General features: G+C 45.3%; 1 protein-coding gene across 9 annotated transcripts in view; it reads left to right on the top strand.

Moving 5' to 3' along the window:
• Positions 1-3,759, top strand: part of LOC139560982 (neuralized-like protein 4) — a 31,491-nt gene extending 27,732 nt beyond the window's left edge. For all 9 annotated transcript variants that reach the window (XM_071377763.1, XM_071377761.1, XM_071377762.1 and 6 more), the window contains exons 27-30: positions 35-179; positions 501-613; positions 849-1,035; positions 1,232-3,759. In XM_071377763.1, coding sequence (XP_071233864.1) covers positions 35-179; positions 501-613; positions 849-1,035; positions 1,232-1,436 — 650 coding nt within the window. In that variant the 3' untranslated portion in view covers positions 1,437-3,759. The remainder of the gene's footprint in view (positions 1-34; positions 180-500; positions 614-848; positions 1,036-1,231) is intronic.
• Positions 3,760-12,441: the final 8,682 nt, after the last annotated feature.

Genomic DNA, 12,441 nt, shown 5'->3' with positions numbered 1-12,441 from the left:
TCCCTCTGCCCCCTCCCCCTATCATCTCTCTCAGATGGTTACTTCAACGAGGATGCCAAGTATAACCTGTGTTACTGTGAGTCGTGCCACAAGCTGCGGGGGGACGAGTCCTACTACAAGAGAGGGGAGCCCCCACGGGACTACGCACTTCCCTTTGGCTGGTGCCGCTTCGCTCTGAGGTCAGAGGTTACAGACAGCCAATCAGTGGGCTTCAAAAACTGTCTTCTTCCAATCACACTGTAGTGTGAACTATGTTCAACCAACCACTCTTAACATCAGTGACGGTGCTCTTCAAGTCCAATTAATCAGCCTGAATTAGTTTTATCTAGTTCAATTAACAAATACCTGAATTACTTATTCTCACCTTGGCGAGAGAAGGGGAGAATGAAAGTAAAAATAGTATACAGTAAAGCTTTGAAAACTGTCTGAGTATCAATGTCATAGGACTCAGGTAGAGGAGTTATCTAACATCATGGTGTGTGTGTTCTGCCTGCCTGCAGGATCAAGCCCCACTGTGAGGTGTCCAATTCGTTTAAGAAGTGGCACATAGCCTACCACGGAACCAGCGTAGGGGCCCTCAGACGCACACTGGACCATGCCCAGCTGCTCTCTGGTACGACACATTTATTTCCTTATCCACTTTTGGACCAACAAAAGATTGTGAATTGACCACAGGTTGCTTATTTTGAGGAGCATATCACCTCAAACTGTTGTTTCTCTCCGAAAGCAATAACTGCATTTCTAGCCTTTTGAAAAACATGGTCGATTTCCAGAACCATTTCCACTCATGATTAAAGAATGTTGAGGGTGTTGTAAATGAACTAAACCGCGTTGTCTTGGTGTTTCAGGGACGTCGTCCATCTTCTCTGTGTCTCCGGTGAAGACGGAGGGTCCTAACGGCTACAGTGAGCCTGAGGAGAACAGCAGCAACAGCCTCCCTGGCAGGGACAGGGAACGGGACAGGGAGGTGCCCCGGGTTCAGCTGTCCCCCACCATGCGCTACTCCGGCCTGGAGATGTTCGCCCCTAAAGTGCAGTACGTTTGTCACTCACTACCACTGTTTTCTACCTTGTCTTTCTCTGTTTTATCTCTCTCATCCTCTTCTCTCTCTGCCTTTTGCTGTTATTCAAATTGAAAAGATTACTGCCTTGTTCTTTCACTGTCTTGCTTTCATTCTTCTTCCCATGACTCCTGATCTCCTCACTCGGCCCTTTTCACTCTCTCCCTCCAGATTCCGGGACCCCCGTTCTCACTGCTGTCACCAGGCCCAGGTGGGTTTCCAGGTGTGTGTCCGGCCGGGCTCCTATAAGGTGGGGCCCCAGACCCTGGGAGCCAGCGAACCCCTGGATCCCCGCTTCAGCAACACAGAAATCGAGTGGATCACCAAGGATCAGGGGGGCACCCTCCTCTACGGCCTGCTCATACGGGTGGAATGATAGCGGGAGTAGTGAAGAGATTGTTGGATGGAGAGAGAGGGGGAAAGGGAGCTACCCTCTCCCAGCGGTGCCTCCAAAACTACTACTTCTCCATCAACCAAATTCCAGACTTTGGGACTCTTTGGAATTTGGGAATTTCCCTCCTGTTGCTGGGTGGCTTGTTGATTGACAATTCAGCATTGTTTTGTTTGTTTAGGACAAAGTTTTGTTTCTTTTTATTATTATTTTGTTCTCTGACACTTTTAACAGGGAGGGACTAGGGTGGATTCAGAGAAGAACAACCAGACAGACACTGCCTGCACTTTGTTTTGGACACTTCGTGGGCGATTTTATTTTTTAATTTTAACATGTATTTTAACATTTTTATCCGTCATAATACAACACTTTTTGTCACAGCCATTTTTATTTTAGCGCAGTTTTGTCTTCCTGGTCTCTGTTGTTCCCTCCCTCACTGTAGCTTGTTTTTTATCAACCCCTTTACCCCAGACTGATCACTCTCCTCTTCTCAAGTACGGAGGGATGGTTCTCCTCAGTTCTCCTGTGAAAAGGCTGAGTGCACAACCCAAACCGGTCCTGTTGCATTCCAAGACTTGGACCGTTTGTTGAACCACCTCGCAACGGCGACCGCAACACGGTCACTGACTATTGGATTTAAGCGAAAGACTTAACCGCAGGTCAGAAGGAAATGGAGAAAAAGAGCATTAGATCAAACACGGAAAAAAGACTGGAAAAGAACCGTGAACTGAAGGACCTGAGAGCACCTGTAGAGGAACTCAAAAACTGGCGCAAAATGTTTACAGGTGTAACACTAACTGATCTGAAAACAAAGGACAGGTGAAAACGATCTGGTGGCTGTTGCCTAATGGGAATTGACTTTGACCCGTTCAGTTCCGGTTCATTCATATCAGTGTGGATGAGGAGAGGAAGCCATGAAGGACTATAGAGATGGACACTAACACCACTGTCAGAACTAGTGGGAGAGAAATGTTTCAATGTTTTTTCAACCAGTCAGTCTGGCCATTAAGCTTCGTCTCCCGAATTCTCCCCTATCACTGCTTTACCCCCTGAGTCATATTCACTTCACTGGAGATTAGAGGGATTATACACATGCTTTGTAGAGGGAATACCAGGGACGTGTTCAGCAGGGAGAAAACGTTTTGGAAACGGAGGTTCTACCTGAGCTTGTCCAATGAGAACAGTTCTGTTGCAAAAAGTCATTCTTACGGTGTGCCCTACTGAACATGACCTTGATGCATAAAGGCCCAGGCACGATTCCATTTCAACTAGTGATCGAAATGGGCCCGGACCTAAAGAGATCTCTCCTCATTCTCTCATTTTCTATAGCTAGTTCAGGAGGAAAACTTTGTGGATCATTGCAGATAGAAATGTCATGAATGGAGTTGACAGGATTCTATACCAGAGAGGCAAGTTTGTTTTAAAGGTATTTCTATCTGAACTTTCCACAACGTTGTGAACTGCTGAACATGCCCGTTTTCTCACATTGTTTACACTGGTTACGTTCAAGTCTTCCTCTCTGATCCATTCTGTCATCGTTTACCAGGGAGGAATGTTCAGAGCCAATCACATCATAGGGGTGTGGCTTCACCTTGGCGTGTTCATGCAAAGACTCTTGGTAAATGGAGTCTTTTTACGAAATGCAGGCCCTGATGCTGGAGTTTACATTGCGAATGTGATTCATTAGGGTTTTTGTCATTTTGTTTTTTGTAGTCCGTTTACGTTCTACCTGTCTGCTTCACGTTAAAACAAACTCCCTTTATTTTACATAATACATTACATAGATTAACACAGGGGTTCATTAATTCCTGATTTAAAATATTCAGCAATTTTTTGTTTGTACGTGGACAGCTCTTCAAGCATATCTTTTAACCATTCTGTTTTGTTTGGCAACAAAATAATCTGAGATACTTACGTATTACATACATCACTACATGCATAAATAACCCCACCATCTTGCCAAGTCATTGTTTTGCAAAAAAGGTGAGGAAAACAGTGGCATTTAGTCAAGATTCAAGGTTGTCGACTTTCCTCACACAAAACTGTGTGTTGTCTAACTTATTGCAAAAAAGGTGGGGTTTGAAAAAATGTACTTGCAACGTTCAATCAAAATGTGAAAAATATATGGGGTTGTTTAAAAGCCCAGTGCTGCTTTTTACGAGAATGAATTTGTATTCTTTTTCCCCCATTTTTTTTTTTTTCTGTATGTTGCATTGTACAGGCTGTTACATAACATTTAAATCATCTTCCTGATTTGTAAAAAAAAATTATGAATAAACCAGTAGACAGTATGCACATTATGACTCTGGATTGGCTTCATGTGTTTCTCCTTTTAAGGCTTTTCTCTTGGTTCCTTTAAAAAAAAATGTTTTGGGGTAGTATAATTTCTTTCTCCAGTCACTGACATGTCATTGCAGTGTTGCATATTAACTCAATCACACCTTTTTTCAAAAATATTTATAGAACTGATTCCTTAACGCCAATAGTGTTCTTTCCGCTTTCCAAAAAAACTGGCGACTCACTTGATTTGCAGGAAGTGTTTTTATGACCCGTTCAAGTGCTAGTCGGAACCTAGGTCAGAACTAAAGGAAATTGTAATTTCTGACTTGCTAACTGGTTAAACACATGGCACATGTAGAACTACAACCAGTTAGCAAGTCAAACATTTCTGAGTTTCCCAGTTCCGACTAGCACGTGAACACTGCATGAAAAACACACCCACATCAGTCAATATACAGGGCCTTCAGAAAGTATTCCTACCCCTTGCCTTTATCACATTTTGCTACATTACAGCCTTATTCTAAAATTGATTCAAATAGTTTTTTTCCCTCATCAATCTACACACTACCCCATAATGACAAAGCAAAAACAGGTTTTCAGACATTTTTGAAAATGTAAAAAAAAAAAAAAACGTAAATATTTACATAGTATTCAGACCCTTTACTCAATACTTTGTTGAAGCACCTTTAACAGAGATTACAGCCTTGAGTCTTCTTGGGTATGACGCTACAAGCTTGGCACAGCTGTATTTGGAGTTTCTCCTGTTCTTCTCTGCAGATCCTCTCAAGCTCTTTCAGGTTGGATGGGGAGCGTCGCTGCACAGCTATTTTCAGGTCTCTCCAGAGATGTTCGATTTAGGTTCAAGTCCGGGCTCTGGCTGGGCAATTCAGAGACTTGTCCCGGAGCCACTCCTGCGTGTATACTTAGTGTCGTTGTCCTGTTGGAAGATGAACCTTCGCCCCAGTCTGAGGTCCTGAGCGCTCTGGAGCAGGTTTTCGTCAAGGATCTCTGTTGCGCCGTTCATCTTTTGCTCGATCCTGACTAGTCTCCCTGCCACTGAAAACCGACCCCACAGCATGATGCTGCCACAACCATGCTGCACCGTAGGGATGGTGCCAGGTTTCCTCCAGACGTGACGCTTGGTATTCAGGACAAAGAGTTCAATCTGGGTTTCATCAAAACAGAGAATCTTGTTTCTCATGGTCTGAGAGTCTTTGCACTGTCAACTGTGGGAACTTTCCAAATCATGTCCAATCAATTGAATTTACCACAGGTGGACTCCAAGTTGTAGAAACATCTCAAAGATGATCAATGGAAACAGGATGCACCTGAGCTCACTGTCAAGTCTCATAGCAAAGGGTCTGAATAATTTATGTAAATAAGGTATTTCTGTTTATTTTTTGTAAATTTGCAAAAATGTCATTTTTGCCTTATCATTATGGGGTATTGCATGTAGATTAATTTAATCTCTTTCTGATCCATGCCTTCCTTTCATCCCCATCTCCCTATTTTTCACCCTGGGTAACTGCTGTGTGATGGGTCTGACGTTCTCTCTTCTTGCTGTTGATGGAGCCAGGCCGGAGCTGTCACCTTCCCCACCATCATACTCTTCTCCTGCAGACAGAGGGGCAATTGGGATCAGACACATGCGCAAACACTGTGTGTGTGTGTGTGTGTGTGTGTGTGTATATCTATATCGCGCACACACACAATACAAGGTTGATTAACCGATTGCTGCCCGCACCTGCCCGCCCGTCCAGCATCACTACTCTGGACGGTTCTGACTTAGAATATGTGGACAACTACAAATACCTAGGTGTCTGGTTAGACTGTAAACTCTCCTTCCAGACTCACGTTAAACATCTCCAATCCAAAGTTAAATCTAGAATCGGCTTCCTATTTCGCAACAAAGCATCCTTCACTCATGCTGCCAAACATACCCTCGTAAAACTGACCATCCTACTGATCCTCGACTTCGGCGACGTCATTTACAAAATAGCCTTCAACACTCTACTTTTTATTTCACCTTTATTTAACCAGGTAGGCTAGTTGAGAACAAGTTCTCATTTGCAACTGCGACCTGGCCAAGATAAAGCATAGCAGTGTGAACAGACAACACAGAGTTACACATGGAGTAAACAATAAACAAGTCAATAACATGGTAGAAAAAAAAGAGAATCTATATACAATGTGTGCAAAAGGCATGAGGTAGGCAATAAATCGAATAATTACAATTTAGCAGATTAACACTGGAGTGATAAATCATCAGATCATGTGCAAGAAGAGATACTGGTGTGCAAAAGAGCAGAAAAGTAAATAAATAAAAGCAGTATGGGGGGTGAGGTAGGTAAATTGGGTGGGTAGTTTACAGATGGACTATGTACAGCTGCAGCGATCGGTTAGCTGCTCGGATAGCAGATTTTTAAAGTTGTTGAGGGAGATAAAAGTCTCCAACTTCAGAGATTTTTGCAATTCGTTCCAGTCGCAGGCAGCAGAGAACTGGAAGGAAAGGCGTCCAAATGAGGTTTTGGCTTTAGGGATGATCAGTGAGATACACCTGCTGGAGCGCGTGCTGCGGGTGGGTGTAGCAATCGTGACCAGTGAACTGAGATAAGGCGGCACTTTACCTAGCATAGCCTTGTAGATGACCTGGAGCCAGTGGGTCTGACGACGAACATGTAGCAAGGGCCAGCCGACTAGGGCATACAGGTCGCAGTGGTGGGTCGTATAAGGTGCTTTAGTAACAAAACGAATGGCACTGTGATAAACTGCATCCAGTTTGCTGAGTAGAGTATTGGAAGCTATTTTGTAGATGACATCGCCGAAGTCGAGGATCGGTAGGATAGTCAGTTTTACTAGGGTAAGTTTGGCGGCGTGAGTGAAGGAGGCTTTGTTGCGGAATAGAAAGCCGATTCTTGATTTGATTTTGGATTGGAGATGTTTGATATGAGTCTGGAAGGAGAGTTTGCAGTCTAGCCAGACACCTAGGTACTTATAGATGTCCACATATTCTAGGTCGGAACCGTCCAGGGTGGTGATGCTAGTCGGGCGTGCGGGTGCAGGCAGCGAACGGTTGAAAAGCATGCATTTGGTTTTACTAGCGTTTAAGAGCAGTTGGAGGCCACGGAAGGAGTGTTGTATGGCATTGAAGCTCGTTTGGAGGTTAGATAGCACAGTGTCCAAGGAAGGGCCGGAAGTATATAGAATGGTGTCGTCTGCGTAGAGGTGGATCAGGGAATCGCCCGCAGCAAGAGCAACATCATTGATGTATACAGAGAAAAGAGTCGGCCCGAGAATTGAACCCTGTGGTACCCCCATAGAGACTGCCAGAGGACCGGACAACATGCCCTCCGATTTGACACACTGAACTCTGTCTGCAAAGTAGTTGGTGAACCAGGCAAGGCAGTCATTAGAAAAACCGAGGCTACTGAGTCTGCCGATAAGAATATGGTGATTGACAGAGTCGAAAGCCTTGGCCAGGTCGATGAAGACGGCTGCACAGTAATGTCTTTTATCGATGGCGGTTATGATATCGTTTAGTACCTTGAGCGTGGCTGAGGTGCACCCGTGACCGGCTCGGAAACCGGATTGCACAGCGGAGAAGGTACGGTGGGATTCGAGATGGTCAGTGATCTGTTTGTTGACTTGGCTTTCGAAGACCTTAGATAGGCAGGGCAGGATGGATATAGGTCTGTAACAGTTTGGGTCCAGGGTGTCTCCCCCTTTGAAGAGGGGGATGACCGCGGCAGCTTTCCAATCCTTGGGGATCTCAGATGATACGAAGGAGAGGTTGAACAGGCTGGTAATAGGGGGTGCGACAATGGCGGCGGACAGTTTCAGAAATAGGGGGTCCAGATTGTCAAGCCCAGCTGATTTGTATGGGTCCAGGTTTTCCAGCTCTTTCAGAACATCTGCTATCTGGATATGGGTAAAGGAGAAGCTGGGGAGGCTTGGGCGAGTAGCAGCGGGGGGGGCGGGGCTGTTGGCCAAGGTTGGAGTCGCCAGGAGGAAGGCATGGCCAGCCATTGAGAAATGTTTGTTGAAGTTTTCGATTATCACGGACTTATCAGTGGTGACCGTGTTACCTAGCCTCAGTGCAGTGGGCAGCTGGGAGGAGGTGCTCTTGTTTTCCATGGACTTTACAGTATCCCAGATCTTTTTGGAGTTAGAGCTACAGGATGCAAATTTCTGCTTGAAAAAGCTGGCCTTTGCTTTCCTGACTGACTGCGTGTATTGGTTCCTGACTTCCCTGAACAGTTGCATATCGCGGGGGCTCTTCGATGCTATTGCAGTTCGCCACAGGATGTTTTTGTGCTGGTCGAGGGCAGTCAGGTCTGGAGTGAACCAAGGGCCATATCTGTTCTTGGTTCTGCATTTTTTGAACGGAGCATGCTTGTCTAATATGGTGAGGAAGTAACTTTTAAAGAATGACCAGGCATCCTCAACTGACGGGATGAGGTCAATATCCTTCCAGGGTACCCGGGCCAGGTCGATTAGAAAGGCCTGCTCGCAGAAGTGTTTTAGGGAGCGTTTGACAGTGATGAGGGGTGGTCGTTTGACCGCGGACCCGTGGCGGATACAGGCAATGAGGCAGTGATCGCTGAGATCTTGATTGAAGACAGCAGAGGTGTATTTGGAGGGCAGGTTGGTCAGGATAATGTCTATTAGGGTGCCCATGTTTACGGATTTAGGGTTGTACCTGGTGGGTTCCTTGATGATTTGTGTGAGATTGAGGGCATCAAGCTTGGATTGTAGGACTGCCGGGGTGTTAAGCATATCCCAGTTTAGGTCACCTAACAGAACAAACTCTGAAGCTAGATGGGGAGCGATCAATTCACAGATGGTGTCCAGGGCACAGCTGGGAGCTGAGGGGGGTCGGTAGCAGGCGGCAACAGTGAGAGACTTATTTCTGGAGAGATTAATTTTTAAAATTAGAAGTTCGAACTGTTTGGGCATAGACCTGGAAAGTATGACAGAACTTTGCAGGCTATCTCTGCAGTAGATTGCAACTCCTCCCCCTTTGGCAGTTCTATCTTGACGGAAAGTGTTATAGTTGGGTATGGAAATCCCAGAATTTTTGGTGGCCTTCCTAAGCCAGGATTCGGACACGGCAAGGACATCAGGGTTGGCAGAGTGTGCTAAAGCGGTGAGTAAGGCAAACTTAGGGAGGAGGCTTCTGATGTTGACATGCATGAGGCCAAGGCTTTTTCGATCACAGAAGTCAACAAATGAGGGTGACTGGGGACATGCAGGGCCTGGGTTTACCTCCACATCACCCGAGGAACAGAGGAGTAGTAGGATGAGGGTGCGGCTAAAGGCTATCAAAACTGGTCGCCTAGAGCGTTGGGGACAAAGAATAAAAGGAGCAGATTTATGGGCGTGGTAGAATAGATTCTGGGCATAATGTGCAGACAGGGGTATGGTGGGGCACGGGTACAGCGGAGGCAAGCCCAGGCACTGGGTGATGATAAGAGAGGTTGTATCTCTGGACATGCTGGTCTCAATGGGTGAGGTCACCGCATGTGTGGGGGGTGGGACAAAGGAGGTATCAGAGGTATGGAGAGTGGAACTACGGGGTCCATTACAAACCAAAACAATGATAATGATAACTAGCCTGAACAACAGTATGCAAGGCATATTGATATTTGAGAGAGACATACAATAAGGCATAAAGTGATTGCAGGTCTTGATTGGGAGAGCTAGCTAAAACAACAGGTAAGATAACAGCAGCTAGTCCACTAACACAGCAACAACAGGTAAAAATGGCGACGACTAGGCAGAGAGGGTCGGATTAACTACATACAGATCCTGAGTTAAAGCACAGAGCCGACAGATAAAACACAAATAAACAGAATGGAGTACCGTGAATTAATGGACAGGATGCAGTCTATCACAGTGCCATCCGTTTTTGTCACCAAAGCCCCATGTACTACCCACCACTGCGACCTGTATGATCTTGTTGGCTGGCCCTCGCTTCGTACTCGTCGCCAAACCCACTGGCTCCAGGACATCGTGTAGCACACGCGCCAGCAGGTATATCTCACTGGCCAATTCTTCCTTTGGCCGCCTCTCCTTCCAGTTCTCTGCTGCCAATGACTGGAACGAACTGCAAAAATCTCTGAAGCTGGAGACTTACCTCTCACTAGCTTTAAGCACCAGCTGTCAGAGCAGCTCACAGATCACTGCACCTGTACATAGCTCATCTGTAAATAGCCCATCCAATCTGCCTCATCCCCATACTGTATTTATTTATTTATCTTGCTCCTTTGCACCCCAGTATCTCAACTTGCACATTTGTCTTCTGCACATCCTATCATTCCAGTGTTTAATTGCTATATTGTATTTACTTTGCCACCATGGCCTATTTATTGCACACACTGTATATAGACCTTTTCTACTGTATTATTGGCTGTATGTTGGTTTATTCCATGTGTAACTCTGTGTTGTATGTGTCGAACTGCTTTGCTTTATCTTGGCCAGGTCGCAGTTGCAAATGAGAACTTGTTCTCAACTAGCCTACCTGGTTAAATAAAGGTGAAATAAAACTAGTTGACTTGTTGAATAAAACAGGACAACTAGTAAAACTGAGTCAGTCACATGTCATATACAGGCTTAGCCATGGGAAGTCGGGGTGCTAGGTGTGCTGCAGGACCCTTGGAAAAAAGAGAAATTAGAGAAGAAAAAAATTGTTCATCACAAAAGTAGTGTCCTCGGCCTTTACTAGTCCTGTATTAGCAGGCCGATATTGCCGTCTGTAGCGTGGGGAAAACAAAATGTTCTGCGAATTAAATCTCAGCACCCCCAAATATGCATACAGGCCTGTAACAGACAAACTATTCAGCAAACAAAGCAACTACTCCTCAACCAATCATTTCTCCCCTCCCACTTCCTCCTCCAATCTCCTTGGTGTAGACCTGTGCTCCGTTCCGGCCAATATTTTGAGCTGTCCTCCCCACTGCAACTTCCACTGATTCGGGAGGATGGAGAGGGGGAGTGGAGGGGGAAGGAACGAAAGAGAGTAGGAGAAAGGAAAATTAGAAAGAGTGAGAAATGTGCAGTGAAATAACATGAGCATTCCTATCCTGTTGTCTTCCTCTTTCACTAGAATCCCATTTCTCACCACATTATCTCTGCCTGTCTCTCTGTATCACTAACACTATGAGTCCTCTCCAGCACACTGTATTCCTCTTGGTTTCCGCTCTATGGTTCTCTCTATGGTCTTCCATACATCTAGTCATCACTCACTCCCATCGTCAAACACAAATGAACTGAAACAGACAGACACACACAAATCCATACACACCAGCATCAACCACAACATCCCCAGGCAGGAAGGTTACGAACAGGTGCACACACACACACACACAGACAGACAGACAGACAGACAGACAGAAATGAATCAGTGTTGATGTTCTATGACTGACTGACTACCTCCTGCTGTTTTGTAGGTTCATACAGTGGTTAGCTATTTCGGCTGCCCCCCCTCTCCCCCACACACGCAGAGGGAGTGAGAGAAGTAGAGAGAGGCAAATATAAATATTAGAGCAAACTCGAAGCAGAAAAAAAGACAGTCACAAAACAATCCAAAATCCATAAAGATTTGTGTTTTTAATTGAATTTTAAAACCTACAATCTACCTGCAGTGAAGCCATTCGAATTTACGTTCAGTCATTTAGCAGACACCCATACAGAGCGACCCACGGGAACAACCAGGGTCCAGCACCCCGCCCAAAGGCACAAGGACATATCCACTCAGTCAAACCAGGGACCCGAACCAGCGCCCTCTGAACAAAAATGTTAACACAACATGTAAAGTGTTGGTTTCATGAGCTGAAATAAAATCTCCCAGTAATATTCCATATGCACAAAAAGCTTATTTCTCTAAAATGTTATGAATAAATTGGTTAACATCCCTGTTAGTGAGTGTTTCCCCTTTGCCATGATAATCCATCCACCTGACAGGTGTGGCATATCAAGAAGCTGATTAAAAAGCATGATCAATACGCACCTTGTGCTGGGGACAATAAAACTACCTTTTAGTCACAAAATACAATGCCATAGATATCTCAAGTTTTGAGGGAGCTTGCAATTGGCATGCTGACTGCAGTAATGTCCACCAGAGCTGTTGCCAAATAATTTAATGTTAATTTCTCTGCCATAAGCCGCCTCCAACGTCGTTTTAGAGATTTTGGCAGTACACCCAACCGGCCTTGCAACCGCAAACCATGTGTAACCACGCCAGGCCAGGACCTCCGCATCCGGCTTCTTCACCTACGGGATCGTCTGAGACGAGCCCCCCGGACAGCTGAAAGACTAGCCTACTGACCTAGACCTGATAGCCTGTAGCCTGTCTGCCTGAAACAAGGAGAAGGCTGCTATTGACTGAAACAGGTCAGAAAGCAAGGGCGGACAATGGTTATCCATGTTGATGGTTGGTCACAGACAGGCAGAGGGGTGTACATTTAAGGAGCCATAATGAATACTGTGTTGTCTATCAGTTATTTGTGTATGTTGGTGTACATTTAAGGAGCCATAATGAATACTGTGTTGTCTATCAGTTATTTGTGTATGTTCACTACCAACAAGCAGCTACACCTACTTCCATTGTTAATCAGAACCTGAGGCTAAAGCTGGAACCAGAGTTCACACACACTGTCTAGCACATCAAGTTGAAAGTCATCAACAAGTCTAAGTCGGTGTTATGTGCTAA

The sequence above is a fragment of the Salvelinus alpinus genome, chromosome 31 (assembly GCF_045679555.1).
Source record: "Salvelinus alpinus chromosome 31, SLU_Salpinus.1, whole genome shotgun sequence".
Lineage (NCBI taxonomy): Eukaryota > Metazoa > Chordata > Actinopteri > Salmoniformes > Salmonidae > Salvelinus > Salvelinus alpinus.
Note: the sequence above shows the minus strand (reverse complement) of the source record. Positions and strands in the feature narration are given on the sequence as shown.